Source organism: Ornithodoros turicata, chromosome 2 (genome assembly GCF_037126465.1).
Source record: "Ornithodoros turicata isolate Travis chromosome 2, ASM3712646v1, whole genome shotgun sequence".
In the NCBI taxonomy this organism is placed as follows: Eukaryota; Metazoa; Arthropoda; class Arachnida; order Ixodida; family Argasidae; genus Ornithodoros; species Ornithodoros turicata.
This window is the reverse complement of record NC_088202.1, coordinates 141,659,840-141,684,260: the sequence shown is the minus strand read 5'-3', so window position 1 is coordinate 141,684,260 and position 24,421 is coordinate 141,659,840. Positions and strand designations below refer to the sequence as shown.

Sequence of the window (24,421 nt, the reverse complement as noted above, 5' to 3'; positions counted from 1 at the left end):
CGCCGGATCTTCCCATGAACCACGACACGACACCAACACCAACACCAACGACAGCAACCCATACGTGCGCCTGTTTGGCCAATGAACTATGACACACTCTTTCCCAATCACATTTGGTATCTTGATGTGACGTGCATCGGCGGGTGATCATACATTACGGCGCTGCACATGAGGCCATAATAGCAGAGCTGCAGTCCGCCTCTCTTTCGATTCCACCGCGATGACCATCATTTCGATTTATTCTTCTGTGCCCTTTTCCGCAAACGTGCGTAAAATTTGTTGCTAGTAATTCCACAAATTAGGATGAGATGAGAGACTACACTCTTAAAAATGAACTTCACCGCACAGCACGCTCCTAGCCAACCACCATCTCAAATGATATCGTTATCTGCCCTGATTTGTTGAAAACGGGAGGCGTACGCCTTTTTTGTGACACTTATGCTGTTCATAATTGTCACAGAAAAGGCGTACGCCTCCCGTTTTCAACAAATCAGGGCAGATAACGATATCATTCGAGATGATGGTTGGCTAGGAGCGTGCTATGCGGTGAAGTTCATTTTTAAGAGTGTACTGCCTATCATTTCAGCGTTCCAGCGTGAGAGCACACTCTTAAAAATGAACTTCACCACATAGCACGCTCCTAGCCAACAATCACCCCGAATGACAACGTTCTCGCGCTGGATTTGTTGAAAACGGGAGGAGGAGCCTATTTTGTGCCATTATGCACGGCACAAAATAGGCTCCTCCTCCTGTTGTCAACAAATCAGGGGCGAGAACGTTGTCATTCGGGATGGTGGTTGGCTAGGAGCGTGCTATGTGGTGAAGTTCATTTTTAAGAGTGCACTGTCGCCATTTGCGAAACAACGTTACGTATACGTGCGCGTTGATATGGACAAGATCAAGACGCTCGCAGGGAACAGCGCACCATACGCATGAAAAGACATCGCTGCACAAGGGTACTGTCTGCGGCGCTGAAATGTGTGGTCATGATGTAACATGCTTTTGTATTTTCGTTACGGCACCATCGGAGTGCTGCCTTCACGATCATTTAAGAGCGATAAAGAATCACTAGAGAGTTTCAGCAAACCGTCGATAACGTGGCTCGCGTCGAACCGTATCAACCGGAACCAATCAGTGGATAAGATTCTGAGTCACACTCGACTGCGATTGGTTCCGATAGACACGATAACTTTACCAACGGTTAACTAAAACTGCCTACTTACTAATGGGCCGTCTGTAGTTGAACTGGAAACGGGATTGGTTGACTGCTGATCCGGCGTTGAAGACAATGGTTCGCCGCTTGCTGTTCATGTGAGGCATGTGAACCGTCTGGTACTGGTGTGGTATGCTGTCACCACAAAACGTCTTCGACTTTTCCTGCAACGACATTATAGGAAGAGAACAGAGGCGTGAACATCTAATGGTCCTTTTCTCATACACTCTGAGAAAAAAAGGAGTTGAAAGGGAGTTTAAGCCAAAGTTACACCCCCTGCACGTTATTGGCTCGCTTCCAAGTCGCCGCGCCGCTGCATTTTTTCTGTTTACATGAATTTCTTCATTCTTTACTCCCGTTACTTAAGTATTACTCCCCAAGGGAGCGTTACAGAGACGCGTCGGAAAAGTCAATATACATTTCCACACTGATGTTTTTTTTTTACCGTTGCTTACAGCAGTATATAATAAAGATATTCCATGTACCATCACTTGAATGTTTCAGTCAATTCTTGCGCTTAAGTATAAAAAATGCATTATTGTTTAATTGTTTTAAGCAGTAGTACTAGTGAAAGGTATTATTAACTCCCCAATAGAGTAAATCTAACCCTACCAAGGGGTTTACTTCACACCCGTATGCAGGTTGTATGTGGAGACCGGTATGGGTGTAAATTAAACACCTCGCCCCTGGGCGTCTATTTTACTCCATGGGCATAGGCGTTGCTTTCACTCCCGAAAGGGAGTGGTTGCTTGCAGTGTGGGGGTTTGGGCATTTTACCCCCGAAAAGGAGCTTATTTCACTCCTTTTTTTCTCAGTGTGTAATAGCATTGCGTAAAGTTGACCAGGGGCCCGATCTTAAACTGGTCCTTATCCCATAACGCGCGTTAAATACATCACTTCGGCCCGTGACCAGCCACGAGCACTTGCGCGAGCCAATCAAAGCGGGTTTGGAGCGCGCGCGAACTTTAAATGTAACCACAACGATCGCTAAGTGAAAGTTGAAGACCGGGGACCAGGTAGATAACCTCGACTCGGGTTTTTATCTTCTTTGTCGCTACGTTCCAGAAAGGCGACAGCACGACATTTATTATTGTCGCGTTGCTTCACATTCAACAACATAACACTGGCGACGAGGATGGGATTCGAACCCAGCAGGGCACAGCCCAGTCTAAGTGAAACCACCCAGGGACATAATTGATCAATAAACCACGCTGGGTACCTTACATGCAGTTACATTTTATGGCTACTCTAGCTAAAAGCGGTAGCTAGTTACTGTTGCCAGCTCCTTATGTAGAAAAATAACTAGATACTGCAAGGGGTAACCACAGTTGCTTTTGAAAGTTAGTTACTACACAAGGTTGACTCGCTGCCATTACAAGGGACCAGTGACAAAACACGCAGGTCACACTTTCGATTGCCATTAGGGGACACATACACACAGCGCTGCCAACTTGGAGCATCTTCACGTTGCCGTTTGTTGACTATGTATAGCATGGCGATTTTGTCGAGTATGGCGAAAGTACCGTATTTTGTTTCTACAATAGACCTTTTCACGCAAGGGATCATGGGAACTTGGAGCGTCTTACAGCATTACGAGACGGCCAAAGGCGGAGGGAGAAGAAGAAGAACAACATTCCCGGTGTGCGCAGTAGCATAGTCAACCGGGGTAAGCCATAACCGAAGCAGACGACAGAGCAGTGTCCCTCAAAGCTCCCATGCTGCTTTGCGCCGCGCGCTTGGTGGCGCGCGCATCTTTTCAAAATCGTGGATTCAGAAATAAGCAGTCACCTCTTGGTTGATAGAAACGATGGTGAGTGAAGCGCCCATTTCGCAGGGGATGTGGAAGCTCGTGAAGTGGATGACGACATCGTCTGCTAAGTTCCACGCACACTGAGTCCCTGAAGCAGCTCCTGATGGGAAACCAGGACTCGACACTACATTCGCCGTTGCCGCTATTGTCAAATCCCCACCGCACAGGGCTGTGAAAAAGAAGAAACAAATCGTAGTCAATTATTATCCCAAGAGGACATTATCTGGACGAGATCAATCGTGTATTCACACGAGCGAGATTAGCCGGAATGCTACGCAGCGTAAGATGCGAAAAACGTCATAGCTTTCTGCTGCCAGGTGAGTGCTCAACTTCCTATCTTCATGTGCACTGCTAACCGGGGGGGGGATATCCTGGGGGGATAGCCAAAATACAGGGTGTTTGCTCTAACGTGTCCAGAAATTATATTTAAAGCGAGCGATAAACGAAAAGCAAGTGGTACTTTTCTGCTACGTGAGTAAGAAACAGGTACTGCTTCACTAGTAGCACTTGTTTCTTAGTCAAGCAGCTGAAAAGTAGCGCTCGTTCCTCTTTTATCGCTCGCTTTAAATAAAATTTCTGGGCACGTTAAAGCAAACACCCTGTATATTCCGTAGCAGTCGACAGGAAATGACGCTGACGATGTCATCTACTAACTGTCGTCTGTTATGCCACTCCCGATTTTGCGGCACTGTGTGAATGCTCAGCATAGCACGACACAGAACTTTTGACCTGTCAGCAGTGTCCTTAGTCCACAATCTTCCGTAAGGACGTGGCTGTGTGTGAGTACACCGGAAAAACCACATCCACAGGAGCACCATTCCCAGAATGCTCGAGCTCGGAAGAACAGAAAAGTGTCATTAGGGTGCCTGAATACAGCTGGTCTGTGCAGAGCATAGAAATCATAAGTAGAAAGGCTAGAAGAAAAGCTGGGAGAGAAAGTGATGTGATGGGGGAGAGCAAAGGAGTTGTACCGAGGCAAGACCCTCTCCCAATGTCCAAGTCCGGGAGGCGCCATGATCGATATTTTGGATTCCGCCACAGCCTTTCCACGTGTGAGGACCAGGCACGTTCGGCGCAATAGTATCCAATCCAATGCAAGTCGCTTCCGCTTCCGCTCTGCTCCGCGTGCCATGCCGTGTGCGAAGTGTGTTTGTTTTGTCTGCCATCACCTGTGCGCTTGGATTCTCTAGGGAACGAGTATCGTACGGTTTAAACCTTGTGCCGCAACATGAAACTACAGCGCAGGGAACTCGTAGGTGTCACCGTTCGTAACACGTTAGGCCTACCGTATCGATCATGGCGGCTCACATGTTGAGCAGGTCCCCTAAACTCACCTCGGAAATGCGTGCAACGAAGAAGACCGCCACTAGATACCCCACTGTTGCCGTTAGGATCACTTCAGCGCGCTAAGTTTAGCGGCAAAATGTTTTTGTTGTTTCTGCGAATGAATTTAGTCTTTATATGTCCAAATAAAACGCGTATAACAACTTTCTGTGTCGCGTTTCACTTTCTGGTCCCGTTTTTAAACGTGTTGAGCGATCGGAAGGATCTCGTGCACGGCCCCGTGGATCACATAGCGTACCTGTCGTACCAGGCGCCGCAGGCGCAGTCGTCCATTTCTCCCTTGGTGACTTGGCCTGGCTTGGATTGTACTTCAACTGGATCTTTAGCGCGCTACAATCAAACGCAAGCCAACGTCTGGTAACAATGGGGTATCTAAGGGCGGCCTCCGGCATTGCACGCATCGGGATAGGAACAAATACATGGGAAAATGGCGACCTTGGGGGACCTGATGTTGAGATGCTCCTCTTAGCTGGCTTGGTTTCTAGTTAGTATGAGAGTTCTATGGTGCAGAGGGAGCTATAGTATTGATGCACCCTCAGTGCCACGTATTAGAAGGGAATCTGGACGTTAATGGGACCTGCATGAGGCTCCACCCACTTGTTGAGGTATCTAGCCAATCACAGGGAAGAGGGGGGGGGTAATGTAGGGGGAAGGTGCGGTCAGCCTGCTCTGAAGTGGCTTCTCGGTACACCACCCAGGGGAAGGAGAAGAGGGGAGGATGAAAGAGGGAGGGAGGGGAGAGATGATGGTGGCACAGGAGAGGGAAGGGCGTGCTAACCTTCTTGCTCTGGGATTTGAGTAGTCCAAGGGAGGACTACCAACCACAGGAAGCATGTGAGCATCCCTCAGTGGTCTTCATTGGAATGCTCCCTGTACCACGGTAACAGCCAGGATTATTGGGGAAGTTACCCGATCCAAGCACAGGTCGAAACACAGTTCCTTATTGTTACAGGACATCCAGTACTTATACCTCACGCCAATGCCTCCTTTATACTAGATGCCTGACAAGAGAGCGCGGAGAGTGCATTCCTGCCTTTCCTGCCAGTCCATAGGCATGGGAAGTGGAGAGCGAATCTTATTCGGCAAGGATGGCGTCGTTGCTGGCGTGGATGCCGTGCAGATGAGCAGCATGTGTTTTCACCGCATGCGCAGTTCCTTTTCTTTCAATTCCCACGTATCATATGCTTCTATAGGTTTTTCCCCGTCCAGCACAGCTCCGGGAAGCATAGAGAAACTGCACTTCTACTGGGTCACTCCTTCGAATGTGTATGAGCTCGCAAATGGACGATGAGCGTGCTGTGTGCCTCCCCAGGAAAATTGATAGATTTATATTCGCTTGCCTTTTTGCTACATTGAGCCCAAGGTGCTTGAAAACAGCCGGGGTGGCGGAACTCGCTTACATTAGGCTCACAATAAATATTCATTGAGTGGAATAAGTATCCAATGCACTGAAACATCCCGTATACTGCTAGGATTTACAAGGATACTGTAGCGGGCGAGCGGGCGGTAGTGTCAGAAGCTGGCGCCATCCCGCGTTCATATCGAGAAACCACGTGGCACACGCAGAAGTATGCTTTTGTTTAACACCGTCCTTTGTTCTTTTTCAGTCGATTATAGAGCAACACTAAACCCGCGATTTTTTGGTGCAACAGAGCACTACACTTTGTAGAGCGCCTGTCCAACTGTAGAGAAATTGCGCGGAAGAAGTTTCTGAGGACACAGTTGGGGAGTCGTTTTAGTGGAGTCATAGAAACCGAAAAGACCCGATGAAAGCCACCACTCTTGCGGGTCCATTACGACCTCGTGGAGGGAGCACGACCTACTAGATTATAACGACCATGTCATAATCGGCAACCCCTATGAGAATCCCGTCCGCACAATCCGCTAGGGGCGCTACTCATCTGCACGCGAGATCTGCATCACGACTGGACGATGGAAACTTGAATTCTGAACGCGCAGAAGCGTACGTACGACTACTGTAGCAGACGACAGCAATAGCTCCTGTGAAAACGCTAGAATGATGATGGTAATCAACCTCAGAATGAAACATCTTCCGTGAAATATCCACCGCTTGTACAGAAATACTAAGGTAAGCTGAAGTACAAAGTATTGTAGAAGTACAAAGTATTGTAGAAGTATTGTAGAAGTACAAAGTATTGTAGCGCCACCGCTAGCTTCCAAATGCGGCGCTGGGAAGGGGTGCTATGACATGGTGGTTATAATGTAATACGTCGCGGGAGGGAGACATGAAACTGCTGACGACGCCGTCAAAAGAGTTAAAAGCGACATATACGGATACAGGGCATTATTAGCGAGGGAAACATGCCGAATGCATCTCGAACACGGGTGTTTCTCAGCGAGTTCAATATAAACATGCAGGACGCATTCTCCTAGGATTTTAATGAGCGTACGGACACTGAGAGCAAAGGCAGGAAGCCGAACTTACGCGCTTCTTGAGTGACGACAGCTTTGAAGCCGGTGCCGGACACGGCATGGTCGCTGCTGAATCTTAAGGAGAGGATATTTCCTGCCATGAGAATGCTAGGAGGCACGGTGGAGCCGCAGAAACGTTGCCTGGAGAAGTCGCGGCTGAGCAGTGTGTCCCACACCTGGAAAGAGATGACAGAGGTATGGCTACGCCACCTAGAACAACAAAGCGTGATCGCTTAAACGATATGGCGTAGTCACTAAAAGTCGGCCAATCACGATCGTGCTTTTAGCGGCCGTAGCTCTGCAGACGAGATGACATCAGCCGCATGGAGATCCCAGAGTGATCCTGTATTTGAGATCGTCTGCGGCGATAGGCTGGAGCAGATGACATGGGGACTTTTTGTGTTCACGTGATGAAGGAGTGAGAAGAGGCATTAGCTGGCCGTCTGTACCTAAATGGCGTTCGGGATGAACAAGTGTAGTTCTACAGGACTGCGCTGAGATCCCTGCTAAGGGCCGATTACATGTATGCAACACGATGAACTCGACCAAGCACTTGTGCTTAGATTGCGTCTGATTATGTGTATATCATATACTATGGGGAGGGGTCCATTTCACTAAAACACTTCGAACGGTGCTCCATATTCCACGGCAAGACGCACAGGGATGGGAAGTCGGGGAGGACTTACGATTTTCTAAACCTCTCAAATCACGGATATCAATCATGTCTTGGCTCTGCGACTGGTGCATAACCGGGCGACAATGGGGTCTATGAAGAAAACAAGAGCAAGTTCTGCAGTAACTGCAGCTTATAGTCCCTAGGGTTGCAATTACTTTCCATTCAGTCTTTCCTAATTTAGCTTTCATACTTGTAGTCTCGAAAGGAACTAATGGTCGTGACAATTCATCAACTAACTGACAAAAAGGACTAATGGAGTAACTAATGGACTAAAGTTACTCCATTCTTGACAGAACGGACGTGCCTATCCAGTTTCGTACCTCGACGACGTCATTAGTACAGGTTGAATCGTTGCTTTGTTGAAGCTGGAATTCTGTGAAGTTCACCCGCAGGGTCTTTCCTGGACTTCCAAGGACGCGCCAGACACAGTTCACGTCGGGCGGGTACTGGCTTCCATCCGTTTGTGGCCAGCGGACGTTGACACGACCTGTGTCACCCATGCGAACGGTTCCACCGCAGCCCTGAAGAGGGCCTGAAATAAAGACGCAGCGGATTTGTCACCTTAATTGTTTTGACACATTTTAAGCAAATGAGGACTAAATACTGCGTCTGCAGAGTCTTATTGAGTTTAGGCAGCTCGAGTCTACATGTCTCACTGTTTCTCCATGTGACACCGAAGTATCACAAATTTCATTTATAGTCTTTGAGAAATATCGGGTCTTGGGGTGGTTCAGTCTATTCACGCGTCAGGCAACGTTGCTCTCTGAAGGTCGATATTCGTCTCCTCACCACAGCTGCTGACAGTCTTCGAACGTCAGGTCGAGAGTGGAGACGCGCACTGTTTCTAGGCGACAGATCCATGAACTACCTGTGACATCACTTATTGTTGGAGAAACTGAAACTACGGATGTTGATGTCGATGTTGGCGAAAATAATAATAGGGAGATGAAACTACGGCTTTCGCGGGTTCTGCACTTTATAAATTGAGTCTTTGAGCGAGGTTGATTTATAATACGAAACAAAGAATTTTTTTCCGTAGTTGCACTTTGGCAACATTGTTACAGTCACTTTCTTTAGGGACATCTTCGGGCTTCACATAAACCCGATGCCACAAGTTCCATACAACCACACATAACACAGGATGTAACGAAACCAGCGTAAGCCACGCTTTCCCGATGTTTGCTTTGCGTGGCAAGCATGGAGGAATGAACAAGAGGAGGCGCCTTACTTTCGTCGAGAAATGAAGCTAGAATTGGCGGCCGGTTGTGCAACCTCACCGCTGATCTTCGTATTTCATTTTTTGCGTTGCCAGTGGTCGCCTGCGTAGCATAGCTGTGAATTGATGTGATTGCGTCTCCAGGTGGCGCCCAAAGTGCCGTGCGCAGATCCGTGGCAACGTGACCCTTAAACGGCTTCAAGAGAGGTAAAACTAAACCCCTGTCGCTTTTCTCCTCTCTCGAATTACCCCTAGGGCGCCTCCTTTTTTTCTTTCCTTCATGGTGGCAAGGCGTTACTGGCAGTCGCAGCAGTTGCGGTGCAGTCTTTAGACCAGCGTACCGCTCAACAGATAACAAGATCAGCGAATCACTCGCTAGATGTCGCTCTATCGTGAATTCGTTTGTAGCTGGTGGCAACTTGTAAGTCGACGCTTTTCGGCCACAAGGGGTCGGCTAGTCATGTTCTAGTTCTAGTCTAGTTCATGGTCATGTCTATAGCCTAGTTCAACCTCTAGTACGTACAGGGAGGTCTTTGATGTACACGCATACTTCCTCCGGGCTGTCGACCAACAGTTCGCATGAAGCTTTAACATGTCATATCTAACCCTTTAAAGGGACTATGAAACGATTTTTTTCTTCGTTTCGTTCGAAAGAAGAAATTTTTCTGAGTCTAGAACTGAAATTTTACTTTCGTCGCGCGAGCGGATTTCTCGGGAGCGAATTTAAACGGAGCGGCAACGGGAGGACAGCTGGCGCCACGCCGTGGCGAGCTGCCGAGCGGAGACACAACGGGTAACTTGACGCGACCACGGCCGGCTCAGCAACACGTCATCGTGACGTGTTGCCGAGCCGAGGAATCCCGCTAGGAGCATGCGCCGTAGGATCCGGCGTATGCGTTCATCGGGAGTGGAAATCTCCATGACAGCAGCTTTCGCGCGATCGGCAGATTTCGGCAGTGGCGGCAGCCACAGCGCGAGCTCGCGGCATTACTTGCCATTGTGCAACACCGGTGACGTAACGGGGAACCGAAGAGCGGTCCGTACAGTTACACCATCGGCAGGGGAATATGCGCGGGAGAGGAGGAACGCGGAAGAGACATTTCCAGCGCGCGCTCCTCGCAGAGTGGAGCGATTTCGTCCGGAAAAATTTGTGGCATATTAGTTTCTCTGCGGGAAGAACAGTTTCCATCGAAAAAAAGTAGGGGGGTTCGGGAAATTTCATCGTCCCTTTAAACACCATGCCAATGATGAGCACGGTGCCCAGAAGAAGAACACTTTCTGTTCGAAATATCGGCTCTTCCTGGGGCTAGTCCTAGGGCACTTCCCATCTGGTTCGCTGGATTTTCTACCCTTCTCCACATACTTCTTACATCTGAGCGTTACCTCAAGTTCACAAAATACCCCCGTACGTCTACCATTTCTACCATGACGGCTAAGACGCGAGTTCTCTAAGATCCCTCATTCCAGTGGCTAAGTGTTAGGTCTCCATAACGCGAAGAAAACAATGAAGACGGTAAACAAAAATCTAGGTCTCACCCAGTGTGGCTCTGTAAAGAGCCCTGAATCCTACGACGTTGTTCCGCTGGTTGTACCTGTTTTCGACCACAACGACGGCGCTGTTGCTAGTACTGATTGTGATGGGTGATTGATCTGTGCGACCGCAGTAGGCGTACAAGAGTTGGCTCCTGGTCCCGTTTCCGTCATATACAAGAACGCCGCTGACAAGGTCCGTGGAAGAGCACTGGGCTTGCGAGGAGCCCCATCCTCCACGCAGAGAGAGGAAACTGCATTCAAGTAGAAGGTTAACATGCACACTAATTCACATCAAAAGCGACATTCCAAATAAGATCTCGTTTTTTTTTCCACAATCACATCCAGCACGCTATTGACATTTACATATCCCACATTTTCGCGAAACCCAATTTCACGATGAAAGATGAAAGTCACTGAAAAGGTTAGCCAGCTGTAGGAGCCAGCTTTTCAGTGACCTTTTCAGTGACTTTCATCTTTCATCGTTAATTTCTTAGGCAACTTGAGGCCTTGTATGCGATTGTCCCTTCTATCTTGTTCCAGCCTCAGAACATCATCAGTACATCAGTTCTCCATGCGCAATTTCACGTTTTGTTTCTCTATGCTACAGATGTTGTTCGAGTTGCATACAAATACTCTCCTAAAAAGAGCATTTGTAGTTCTAAAATCATCTGCCGCGTCCAAGCCTCAATGTGTGGCTATCGTGCGAGATGCAGCGCGCGCGGAGAGAGTGGAAGGGGCACGCGTGCCCTTTCCCTCGTGCGACTCACGAGCCTACGGGCGCATTTTGTTACTCAACTCTGGCAACTCCGAATAGTCCGCGAGTTGGGTATGACTATTTACACTGCCTAAGTTCGAGTTAGAGTTAACTAAAATATTCCTATGCCATCCAATCATTTAGTCGATCCTTTGTGCACAGTAAATTCAAAAACACCCTTTCTGGGTAAAAAAAAGGTGTTTTTAAGCAAATACACCTTTTTTAATTCCACAAAGATAACCAAAGGCCGTAAAAAAGGGTGCTAAAAAAGGTGTATGAGAAAATACACTCTTTATTACACCAAGTGCTGTATCAAAAAGGGTGTTTTTATGCGTTACACCTGTCTTTACACCAGACATGTACAAGATACTCAAAAATGTATTTAAGATAAGATAATAAATACTAAAGTTAGAATGTAATTAAGATAGAATATAAATACGTGAATATTAAAGTAATTAAGATAGAGTACAAATACTTCAAGAAGTATTTGAAGTACAATTAAGTTACTTCCTAAGTTAAGTTAATCCTTGAACGCAAAATGTCTCCAGTCACTGGTCAATGCGGCAAGTCGCCGCTATGTCACATGAATCACCTAAAGCCCGCGCACTACGCTAGCCGCCGCTGTGTGATAGGAGTCATCTAAGCACAAGTCCAAAAAGATGAAAAGAGATATCACATAACTCCACTAGGTATATGTGTCCCAGAACAAAGCAAACTTCTAGCAGGTCCCTGCTCGGCGAGGCCAGAATTCAGCGTCCGGCGTCAAGACACACATAATAGAACCCTCACTGGCCAAGGATTAATACACACGGGGCAAGATCTCTAAATGGAGACTTCTAAGAATGGCCAATGCCCGGGTTTGGAGTCACTATCCGGGTCAAGTCCGAGGGACTCAGGAAATTTCCACTGAACAAGCAAGATAATGGAAAGACGAGACAAAGTTTGAGCGGGAGATCCAAAATGTGTAACTAGAGTATTGAGTAGAAAATACTATAAAATGTATTTTAAATAGAGTACAAATACACAAAACAAAAAGTATTGAGTAGAGTACCAAAATACCACAAATTGTATTTAAAATACAGTATTTTAAATACAATACTCCAAATACGTACAAGTCTGCTTTACACCCTTCAAGTAACACTGGTGTCGAAAAAGGTGTTTACGTTATATACACCCTTTCTACACTGGTGTTGAAAACATTACAAAAATTACATTAGGTGATCACATTATAGACGATAGCTTGAGTTGAAAACACAATATTTGACAGGGAGGGATGTCAGGAAGCTCGCTGATATCTTTGACTCGTTACAGGCGTACGTGTTAATTGCAAAGACACATTTTCGTCACCGTTACAGACGAGTTTTGCCGCACTAAGCTTAGCGAACGTACTCCAACGAACTGCATTTCAGTATATGATCAATCTGGTACGCCAATTTAGACTACCGAGGGTGCCCGGGCTCATTACTGGCATCGTCTGAAGATGGCAGCATCGTAACGCCGCTCATTTCACGAGCACGAACGGCGTAACGATGTTGCGATGTTCACCTCTTCCCTTACACATGTCCAACTGTATCGCTTTCATTTTATTTGAATTGTTTTTTTTTTTTTGCTCACTCAGTGTTGCTAGGACGATGAGGGTTGCCAGTGACGCGCTGCGCTCCAGTTTAGGTTCTGCTGTGGAACCACGGCTGGAACTGTGCCGTCGCTAGGGTGGTTGTTGCCATACAAGCAAAAACGTCGGACTGCATGGCTCGGCATGCTGCCGCGGGAGCTTACACCCTTTCGAAAGGGTGTAAGAGTACAGACAAAAGTACAAGAGTAAACACCCTCCGAAAAGGGTGTTTAAAGGGTGCAAAACAAGGCATTTTCAAGGAAAAGCACCCCTTCAAAGAGTGTTTTACACAAAATACACCCTCTAAAAAGGGTGTTCCAGACCATACGGTGTAAAAAGTGGTGTCAGTTATAGGACAAGCCATTTACACCCATAAGGGTGTTTTTCAGTTTACAGTGTGTTTTGTACAGCTTCAATGTTAACTTGGTTCCCATCGTTTCAGAAACCCGGAAACGTGTTGGGAAACCTAGCGGAGCTTGTCAACATGACATGGTCCACGGTCTCCTGTTGTTGTCCACCTATACCACGTGTCTTATCTGTCTCATATCCGAGAGAACGCGAGCACTACGCCGCGGCCGCGAGAGATTCGGGGAATTAGAAACCATACTTTATCGCTTGGAGACCGGGCAGAGATCGACTCCTGCTTTGTACTCCTTGCGGAAATCATAGGAGCCTGTCGTCCACATTGGTGGCGCCAGTTTCTCATAATCGTGATTGTTATCTCGATGCAGTTGCCGCACTCTCTGTCGGGGTGCGGGTACGAAAATTCGTACCCGCAACCACTCCGTACCCGTGGGAGCAGGACCCGCATCTGCACCCGCAGCAATGTCATTGGTGTCACCCTCACATCCAGATGCGTACCCGCATACCTGCAGACGTACCTGCAGCCCATTGCGTACGCAGGTTTCAGTTATGCCACAAGGAGGCAAAGCACGTCCAAGCAGTCAGAGCAAGGAGTCAAACCGTCAAAGCACGCTGTGCCAGTAAATGACAAACCCGTCATCATCTCACACACCACAGAAGGTCTGGATATGGAACGGCATGGAAAGTATCTGGGGCCAAATGTTCGCAATGAATCGGATCGTGCATCAAGTGCCGACGGGATGGCTTTGCGCCTGCGTGTATTGCGGGTATGCCCGCATAATCCGCGGAGGCAGTACTTGCGTATCCGCACCTTACCCGCAACGACACGGGGATGTGTACCCGCGAAGAACAAACTTGCGCGGGTACCTGTCAAATACTATACCTGCACCCGCTCTCATCTTTAGTTACAGGTCCCTTCTTGGTGTACATACTCGGAGACAACGTTACACAGCACCGAAAAAACGACTGTGTATAAACGTTAACATGTCTGCAATTGTTGACAGAAAAGGAGCGTGCCTCCCATTTTCAACAAATCAGGAAAGCGAACGATAACATATTGTGCGACTGCAGCATTTTGTACTGAATGTGGCGTTGTTTTTTTAGAGTGCTTATTACTAGGGCCTGACTTTTTAGGGTTAAACCCGTATCCGCCCGATATTTACCCCCCGAATGAAATCTGTAAAATTCGGGTTTAACCCGAATCTACCCGAAAACATCTGGGTCGCGTGGCACACTCATAAGCGTGCATTAAAATAAAGTTTGATAACATTGCTAAACATTAGTTCCATGACAAGACAAATTTTTATTAAACAAAAAAAATCACCCGAATGCACCCGAATTCCTGACGACAGAATATGCCGTAACGGGATTTAACCCGAATACACCCGAATTTTCAAATGAAAAATATCACCCGATATTTACCCCCCGAATTTGGCCAAAAATAAAACCCGAAAAAGTCAGGCCCTACTTATTACCCGCAAGAGCAGACAAGCTGCAGCACACCTATCACGATCTGCATAGAGCGTACGGCAGGGTACGCTTAGCGAGGAACATAAAACTAGGGATTGAAATGTGGCAGCCGTCGAAAAAGTCCAATTGCCCTGCCGATGCTTCACCACATATAACATAGCTCGGAGCCGTCCGTCACTGTGAAGTGAACGATATCGTTTGGCCTCCCGATTTGTTGAAAATGGGATGGATCCGCGTATTTTGTTGGCCTTATATGCTATCACACGCTTAGGGATAATTTACGAAATGAACGCACCGTATCTCGACGGCGTGGCCTGGATCCACAGAAATGTACCAAAAGCATGGATTTTGAATACTACCCGGCTCAGTTCCAAAGGTACCAATGGGTCCAGTGAGGTTGCCGCCGCAGGCTGCAAAAAAAAAAGTATTTCATTCAGAGGACATAGAGGTCGAGGAGACACAATGTACAGTGAGTCTCGAATCACAAAGAACAGTCATAGTCACGAAATTGCTTGCATTTTATCGATCCCACAGGCACATGGATTGCGGAAATGCTAAACAACATACGTGACAGACAGAGGAACGCGATTCTTTTTTAAATAAATATATATCTCGAAATTGGGGAGCAGCGTTCTGATGTTCATATGTGAAACGCGCATTGAAAGCCAACTCAGACTGCCGTGGATGTGGCCGTCCTTACCCCATTTGGCGCACTTTCCGGCAGGAAGGCTTCCTTTTCCGTAGGTCTGCCACTTACGGCAGACTTACGGAACGGGAGAACGCCACACCACGGGTACGGGAGGATGCTATGGCGTCAGACTGGAAATCGTACCCTCACAACTGTCTTGAATTCAAGCCGAGTTGCAGCGATTCCAAGAGAGTTCAAGTGGTATATAGCTCTGCACCAAAATGGCGGCACCGACCTTGGCGCCGTTTGACGCGCATTAATGTCGGCTCCTCCCAACTGCCAAACTTTCTCAAATAGCGACTCACGCCAACTTGGCACCTGACGCCCTCCATACTTTACCTATAGGCTATAACTTTCATAGCATATAAAAAACACCAATATAGCAAACTTCACCGTCCCAGCTCCTGAGCCGCCATGTTATCGCGCTTGCGCCTCTGACTTCCGTTATTACTTTCAGCATTTTAGGGCTTACACTATGCAACACCAGTTCCTTACACTGGCAGCAGACACGACAAGCACATTTTGCACACGGAGACCTCAGGAAAGGCATGGCTTGCACTGAAACGTAAAAACTTTGCTGTCGTCGTCACAATCAAGCTTTTCCTCTTTTTTTTTTGATACAAGCAAATCAAGTGTAAATTCATATAAGCAAGTGTAAGTTCGTCATAAATTATATTCGCTGAAACTGCCGCTAGGACACCACGAGGTCTAGGCTACGGACAACAGGGACTCAAGAGGGCAAGCGGAGACCAATCTGATCAGTCACATTGCAAGAAGTCTGCTCTGCGTGAGTGACTTCGTTAATCGTATTTGTAATCCTTCATTTCGCACTCTCCAATTTTTCCAAGGTGATGAAAGGTGGGCCAGGACGAAAGGACAACAATGATTGGACGATGGTATGGTACGGTGCGCTCTGCAGCTAATAGAGAATCCCGGTGCCGGCTGTGCTGTCTGGGGTTTTTCCTGGGTTTTCCTCAGACGCTTTCAGACATATGTTGGCACAGTTCCCTTAGAAGTCGGCCCAGGACGCACATTCCCCCAGGGCGTCAGTCGTGACGTTGCCCACATACGTGAGGCCGACAACGGCAAGCCCTTTCACCATCACCACCACCGCAGCTAATAGAGCATATTCTATGTTAAAAGTACATGTTGTTATAAACCTTGGAAGTGTGTATTGAATATAAATCTTAGACGTACTGTTTCTCATAGAAATATCACGGAGGAGAGTATATGGAGGAGGGAAGGAAGCGAGACTCCTCAATTGTATGGGAAAATTTAGTACTCTCAGATCGACTCCAAGAACGGCGGCAAAGAAAGGAACTTACTGAGCACCCTGTAGAACAACGCGAATCCCTTGCCAGAGACGCTCCAGTCGGTCTTGAAGCGGACGAGGACGGACGAAGACACCGTAAGGTTTCCAGGGGCTTGCTTCCCACAGGTGCGTAGGAGCTGACGAGAACTGTCCGTCGGTCCCTCGTACAATGTGAGGCTATCGTAACGGCAGTCTTCCCATTCTGTGAGCGAGTGGTGGCATAGAAGACGCGTCAACGAGACAGGAATGAGGGATTGACGGAGTTGTGACACTTTCTCTCACCTTGCTCCAAATAAATGTAAAAGACAGTTAGCATTCGTCTGAGCTTGCATTTTATTTGCAGCAAATACTGTAAGAGATGCGTAGAAAATTTCCTTGCTCCGCGAATACTCAAACTATTATGACATCACGGCATATGAGGCGGCGGCGGCGGGAGAGGTCACGTGTATACGAGAACCAATAGGAACGGTCGAGACTCTCGCACGTATGACGTAAGAGTTGAACGCAGGAGTGTGGTCAAGGGTCTGTATCTTGTCAAATACGTCAAGTAGAAAATTCGTTATTGTTTGCTATAACGCAGGTATATGAAGTTTTTTATATCCTTTAAGTATATTTATAAAAAAGCTATAAGAGACAAAATAGATGGAGTTTCTGCAGTTAAGTTGTACGGCCAGACGGACATCCTCTTCAGGGGGACCACGTCAGGGGACCACGTGTTCTGTAGCGAGCAGGTGCTGAACCTCTGGCCAGATCAACCGCTTTCCGGCCCAGATGAGCCTCCGTCGGCGTAGGATGTGCGCTCCTGGTGCGCGATGTTTTGGTTTCGGTTCATTTGTATAGCGAAATTCCGCGATGGAGGCTTCCGCTCGTTTCAGGAGTTTGAAAAAGACAGAATGACTTTCAATAAGAATTGTCACCCATTCTGTTATCTCGCTTTTGCCCGAAATTCCCTAATAAAAGGGTTAATGAATGAATTTTAGGGAACTGAAGAAAGTTGTAGTTACTTGCTCTCTTGGAGAGGTTGTCCGCCTTGCCGTGTAACTGAACTTCAAAAACGACACCTAATGCTGCTCTCAGCCTTCCCATAAAAATTATGTAAGGGATAAAAACGCCCTGAATGATGTCATGATGCACATATATCAAAGTGTCACAACCACTTAAATACCCTTAAATCCGGACTGGTAAAATTTACCCTCCAAAGCACCTCAACTGCACGACCTATGACATTATAACGACCATGTCATAATCGGCAACCCCTATTAGGAGCCCGTCCGCAAAACCCGGTAGGGGCGCTACTCATCGGCCCGCGAGATCTGCATCATGATTGGGCAATGGAAATTTGAAGTTTCAAGGCGCAGAAGCGGATGTATGACAATCGTAGCAGACGACAACAACAACTCCTATGAAAACGCGTAGAACGATGATGATTGTCATATTTAGAAAGAAGCATTTCCCGTGGGACATTCAACGCTTGTACAAAAATACTAAGGTAAGCTGAAGTACAAAGTATTGAAGAAACTGAGGAAAAAATAACCAGGCCGATGAGTAGCGCCACCGCTAGCTTCAAAATGCGGCGCTAGGAAAGGATGCCTATGACATGATTCGCTATAATCTAGTGGGTCGTGCTCTACATATGCACAGTTTTAGCGGTTCCCGATAGATGTCAGCACCACACCGAGGCTGCAGGATCCCGCTCCTTATAGGATTTCGCTCTCTGTCATGGACAAATCGGGATATCATTGTAATATCGGAATATCTCTATCGTGGGGGAATATTTAAAGGTACTGTAAAGCAGTAGACAAGCAGGATATGCTGGCAACGTGGCTCGAGACTTTGTTGCTTGTAAATCCCACATGCGGAACCGTACGACCGACAACGCTGTCTAAATATTTTTAATTTATCACGAAAAATCCGGCGTAGTGCAGCGGCGCGACGCCTGGTGTCAAACAACCCCCTGTGCAGCGAGCAACACTGTCAAATATGTATTATGTATGCAGCACTATTTTGTCGCGTTTTGTTCTTTTGGTGGCTATTCTATACGAGTGCAGAGACCCCTACTTAGTGTGTTTTTTGCGAAATAAAATCAAAAAGAAACGCAGCGCTGTTCGGCTGTCGGGCCCAGTGTTATGCGCATGCAACGTGATTGCCACCGTACGCGGCTGAGAGTACGGATCCCTTCCGAATACTAATACAGTGTTGCGCGTAATCTTTAATTTTAATTTTGTAATTAACTGCGCCGCTGATTGGAATGAAATTTGCGCCGTTTTTGTATTGATGGCTTGGACTGTCGAATAGCCACGCTAAATTAAATTCGGCCTCTGCTGCTTTAGAGTACCTTTAAACGTATTCCCGTATGAACAAATCGGAGAGCATAAGTAGCTTACGTTCAATGTCGAACTGTGGATCAAACGTGATTTCGACGTGAGATCCTTGAGGAACGACGATGAGGTAGTCGCAGTTGAGGTTCCCTTCGTACTCGTTCGGATAGCGCGGTGATGTGATGTCTCCCATGGGATCCGTGTAATTGTCTCCGCAAGCTGCGACATGGAAACATGTATACGTGAATAAGAATGAGGACAGTTCAATGCTGTGGGGAGCAATATCTGTAACAGTGAGAGCTCGTTTTTGCTTCCATCGGAATTTTTTTGTGGCGAATTCCGCAGGTATCTTCTTCGTAGCAAGTACTAAATAATTAGTTATAGGTAAGCGGCCGAATGATGAAATGGGTAAGTACAACAAAACATTAAAAATTAGTGCTCCATGCATCAAAGTTCACCTATCGGGTTGATAAAAATATCAGATAGTGTGATTTGGAAGTAGAGATGCGAAGCTCCGAAAGAAAACAGAAAAAATTTTGTTCGTTTTTTTCCCCTCCGGAAAAAATGCCCAAAATTTCCAGGCCACAACATTCAAAAATGTAAAGTTTTGTGCCTTCGATGTGTTCCAACCAGCCAACAGTGCCTTAGGTGCCTCTAATCCGCCAACAACCACCAACTTAGAGCTCTGTCTGGCTGCTCCAAGCGATCGCCATCGCGTTCACACAATGTCGGAGTTCTGGGGTCGGAGTGGACCACGGAGGAGAAGTAAGGAGACCGAACTCTGCCGCGCCGCCGTTGAAAAAGTGTGGTCCCGATTCCTCGAGTCTAATTGTGGCCGCGGCGCGGCGCTCGCGCTCCGTCAGGTACTTGCTCCTCTGAAATGACGTGCTTGTAATGCGCTGTGTCAGACTTACTAGTGTAGGAAAAAATATTTTGATAAAGAAACACGATTGTCGTGTATCAAGGAACGATCTCTCTTTGCATTTTTCGCTTGGAGTCCTTGTTGGTGCAAAGCGGGAGGCTTTCATTTTACAATGTGGGGAAGCCGCCGTCAAGGGGAATCCATGTTTGCTCGAACTCTTGAATGTGTAAATAAGCGTAGTGCTCTCGCAGTTAAGAAGCTGTTAAGAATTGCGGAAGTACGTTTTGTTTTATTTGAGATAAAAAGATACCCGAAGGAGCACAAAGGTTGTTGTTTGACATCGTACAGGATGGTATATAAGTTGCATGACTGGCAAGGTTCTACTGCGAGATCTACATTGTTAATGGTGTGCATTGATTATTATTACTTCCCACGAACATCTCGCAGCGTGAGGAAATGATGTAATTGAGCACATTTGGATTCCAGCTGTTGCACGACAGCGTCGTCGCGCGTTTCTACCACCCGCTTCGCGTGCACAACGTTTTGGGAAACGGGAACTTTTTGTCGTAATTGTGAAGCATCCGCTAGGGTACAGAGGATAGAGTTACATTTCACATGACACCACACATGAATTTAATGCCAAGGTGCCAGAACGCACTTTCTGTCACAGGTTTGCAAACGCGGTAGAGGACTCAGTACACGTACTTCAGTTTAAGGAAGAGATCCCGAAGACGATTTTCATCTTGGTGTCCGGTTGGGGTGTGAAGCCCATATCTACTGGATTTGGGTCTTTTTTTAGCTTGGGTAAAATACCTGGTGTAGCGTTTTGAGCGGCATGCTTGTGCTGAAGTAAATTGGAACTCCTAGGCATGGAACTTAACATCAAAAGTCAGTGTTATTCAAGATGTCAGTGTTGGATAACACACATTACAGACTACATACCGAGTTTCTTTTCTGTTCCCAAAACCGTAGCATAGCGTGTCACTAAAACGTCGCCATACACGAAGTTCTCTTAATTTCTTCACACGTACGCAGATAAAACTTTCCCAGTCCCAGCTTATGCGGCGACACCACATAGAAATTCCCACATATTCCGAAGAGATCGTGTCTGGAAACTTTACAGATCTTCAAACACATCATTCCCTCCACGCCATTTAAATGTGGCTTTTCAGCACAACCTTTGCTTCCTTTGGAGTAGGTCCCACCTATGACACGAAAACGAAGCAACAGAAATTGTAAAACAAGATTGGAGCTGACAAAAACTTAACTGAAAAAACATTAACTCATTATTGGAGAAATCGTTGTTAATTTTTATTACACAAACACTCGTTTTTAACGCTTCTTAGTAGAGTATTCGAGGACAAACAGCGCATTGCTTTGCAGGAGATTTCGCGGAGCTAGTACCGGAGGGAACGCGAGCGCCGCGCCGCGGCCAACAATAGACTCGAGGAATTGGGACGTCTTTCTCCAGCCGAGTTCGGTCTCCTTACTTCTCCTCCGTGGAGTGGACGAGTTGTTCCAATTACCTATCGCTGAGTAGACAGCACTCTCATGGGATGCTCTGCTCATCATTTATACCTAGAGGGTGAACACTACTAAAGCTTCTAGCTCATTGTATGCTGTGGCTTGGCCGGCAATGTTTCGACTCAGCAGTAAACGCGTTTGTTTCCATTTTCTCCGATTTTTCAAAAAAAAGAAAAAGAACAGAAAAACCCGAAAACAGGCGTTTTTCTTTTCGAGCGATTCACAATTTCCGGAAATTTTGCATCTCTATTTGGAAGGAAAGGTGTTGGACAATACCAGGTGGATAAAATTTCTTGCGAAATCTCATCTGACCTGACCAGGGATCATAAGCTTTTGTTTGTCACGGAAAAACACGGATTATACAATTTAAAACGGAAGCTCCCAAACATTAATTTGGATACTGTAAGGCGTGAATTTTGTTTGTTCTTGGGCGTGAAACTGGTTCTGCGCACTTTGCGATGAGCAGACAATTCTTTTGCTAAACTTTTCTCGCGGATCGAAGTAGCCAATCGAACATTTCACATCAGAACAGCATATGATCTACGAATTAAGCGCAAACCCACTCTACAGAATCAAGACAGCCTGTACTTTTTGGAAAGACATCGACAAACAAACTCACATTGGGGGTGAAGGAAAGACGCGTCTTCAAATATGCAATGAATAAAACAAAGAAAGATATGGCCTTCTCGATTTTTTTGCGGACGATCTACCGAACGGATTTTTGTTCTGAAAACGGCTACGATATCAGGTGACCGAAAGGAACAGATGTTCTCATTGGGACAACTTCGTAGGTTTTATAATTAAAAAGCTAATTAACGATTTTTAGGTAATTAGTCATTCGACGGTGGAGCAACAGATCGCCGAGAACGTCCGCCGGCCCAGAGATGATAGAAGTGAAAACAGGATGTCTATAGCCCTTATAGTTTTTTAATGAAAAATCTGTATAAAAAAAAAGACACCCTCTATATTGAGGATACGGAGAATGTCAGTGTGGACACTTTCGCCGTTATCCGTGCGCCGTTCCCCGTAGGAACGTGGCTGCACATATGACACACTCCGATCTGACGTCATTTGTCTACGTAATGAGTGATGGTGCTTAGACCAATGTTTGGACGCAATAACAGTTTCCTTTCGGATTTTAATCTCCTCCCGGTGCGTACGGTTCGCTTTGGCACAGGCTGTGTTGTTTGGCACACCCTAACATCATGGCACACGCACACACACGAAGATTAGGAGCGGAAGAAAAAGAGAGAAAGAAAGACTGACCTAAGGTAACGACAGCTTTGAATCCATCACCCTGCAAGCTTGCATCGGAACGGAAAAGAAGCCGAGCTCTGTGGGAAGTGCTCACAAACGTTGGCGGGTTAGTCAAGCCACAGTACTTGACGGGGGACGTCCAAGATCCGTCTACGTCGTTGAAAATCTGGTGAAAGCATAATTACAAAAACACCACGAACGAATTATGGAAGGAGCCACAGAAGTGCTGGGAAGTGCGAGCGAGTTATTCCCCTGTCACACTGCAAATTGAATGACATTCCCACCGGATGACAGTCGCACTGAATGACATTCGTTCCGCGTTACACGTTATACCCCTGTCACACGGCAAACCGAATGTCATTCCCAGCGAATGACAATCGCACCGAATGTCATTCGTTTGTCTTACATCGAGCTACACGAAGAAACAGAACGTCATTCGCAAATGATGTCAGTGTCGATAATTAAGACACCGGGGCATAACATCTGAAGCATTATACAGGTACATTTTCATTTGTTTTGGTCGAAACTAGCGAAACATTAAATTATTTCGCAGAATCGTTGCCTTTTCAAAGACACCTAATTGGCTAAGTACTACAAACAAAGCCAACTAAGAAGCCTATCTGCACCGCACTTGGCAACGTGGCGACTGGGAATGAGAGTCGTTCTCCGAAAAACAGTGTTCAGCCTTCCTTCCTTCGCGTCGAAAGTTATCAAAATCGTGATAAAATATTGGAGTACAAACTTTTCAACTTTTAACTTTACAACTTTTCATTCGTCTTTCGTTTGTTAGAACGGTTTATCGTTGTTGTTTTTGATAACACTCTACTGCGATGGTACGTTGTCTGTGCGAGAGGGAAAAGCGAATGAGTTCCCCGAACACATTCGCTGTGCGAATATCATTCGCATGTATTGCCATTTGATTTCACCGTGTGACACGAAACGAATGTCATTGAGTGCGAATATCATTTGCTGGGAATGACATTCAATTTGCCGTGTGACAGGGGTATTACACGTTTAAACCAAATGGCAATACATGCGCGAATGGCATTCGTTTTTCCCTCTCGCACCGACTGCGTGCCTTCGTCAGTAGACAGGTGGCAAAAACAACAACGATAAGCCGTTTGGAGAAATTAAACGCGAATGAAAAGTTGTACTCCCCCAAGCAGCAAAATGTACTGAAAGTCGAGTGCAATAGGGGTGGACGGGTAGGTGGAAGGCCTTGAACAAACTTGTGATACTAAAGGACACTGATAAGACACATACCGTCCACCCCTATTGCACCCGACTTTCAGTACATTGTGCTGCTTGGGCCAGTATTTTATTACCAATTTTGATAACTTTTGACACAAAGCAAGGAGGGCTTAACACCGTGTTTAAGAGGAACTACTCTCGTTCCCAGTCGACTCTCACGTGTGTACGATTTGTGCCGTCCTGGCTTGTGATGCTTAGCCGACTGAGCGTCGTCTAAAACGCAACGACTTTCTGAGATAACCTAATGTTTCGCTAGATTCTAGAAAAAGAACGCTCAACGCAGGGAAACATCCCACATCATCATCATCCATTCATCTATGTTGTTGTTGTTGTTGTTGGTGTTAGAAAAAGAAATCGAAATATAACGAATGTATATATAGCTTGATATGTTCGGCCCTGGTGTCTTAATCAGCAACAGTGACGTCATCTTCGAATAACATTCGGCGCGAATGCCATTGGGTTGGCCGTATGGCAGGGGGGGGGGGGGGGGGGGGCCTCGAAATCCACCATTAAGAATAAACCGCTTAAGAGTAAAACATTCAAGAGTAAACCGCTTAAAATATACACGGTTAAAATATATCTAGAAAAATAAACCGCTTACTATCGCCGCTTAGAGATCACCGTTTAATAACCCACAATAAAACATCAACTGTTTCAAAATCTCCACTCACCATCTAGCACGGAGAGGCGGATTGATTGCATTTTGCGCCGGGTTAGATCAGATTATGTTAGGTTAGTTTAGTTTAGTTTCGGTTAGTTTGGGATACTTTAGGCTAGTTTGGTCC

The 24,421-nt window shown here is 46.5% G+C and overlaps 1 protein-coding gene across 1 annotated transcript in view; it reads right to left on the bottom strand.

Moving 5' to 3' along the window:
* Positions 1–24,421, bottom strand: part of LOC135386240 (cubilin-like) — a 165,110-nt gene that overhangs the window by 19,070 nt on the left and 121,619 nt on the right. Inside the window, exons 54-62 of the mRNA XM_064616049.1 lie at positions 22,395–22,551; positions 18,809–18,961; positions 16,438–16,626; positions 14,720–14,834; positions 10,229–10,476; positions 7,797–8,008; positions 6,814–6,976; positions 3,002–3,192; positions 1,224–1,377 (exon numbers count right to left, since the gene is read on the bottom strand). Coding sequence (XP_064472119.1) covers positions 1,224–1,377; positions 3,002–3,192; positions 6,814–6,976; positions 7,797–8,008; positions 10,229–10,476; positions 14,720–14,834; positions 16,438–16,626; positions 18,809–18,961; positions 22,395–22,551 — 1,582 coding nt within the window. The remainder of the gene's footprint in view (positions 1–1,223; positions 1,378–3,001; positions 3,193–6,813; positions 6,977–7,796; positions 8,009–10,228; positions 10,477–14,719; positions 14,835–16,437; positions 16,627–18,808; positions 18,962–22,394; positions 22,552–24,421) is intronic.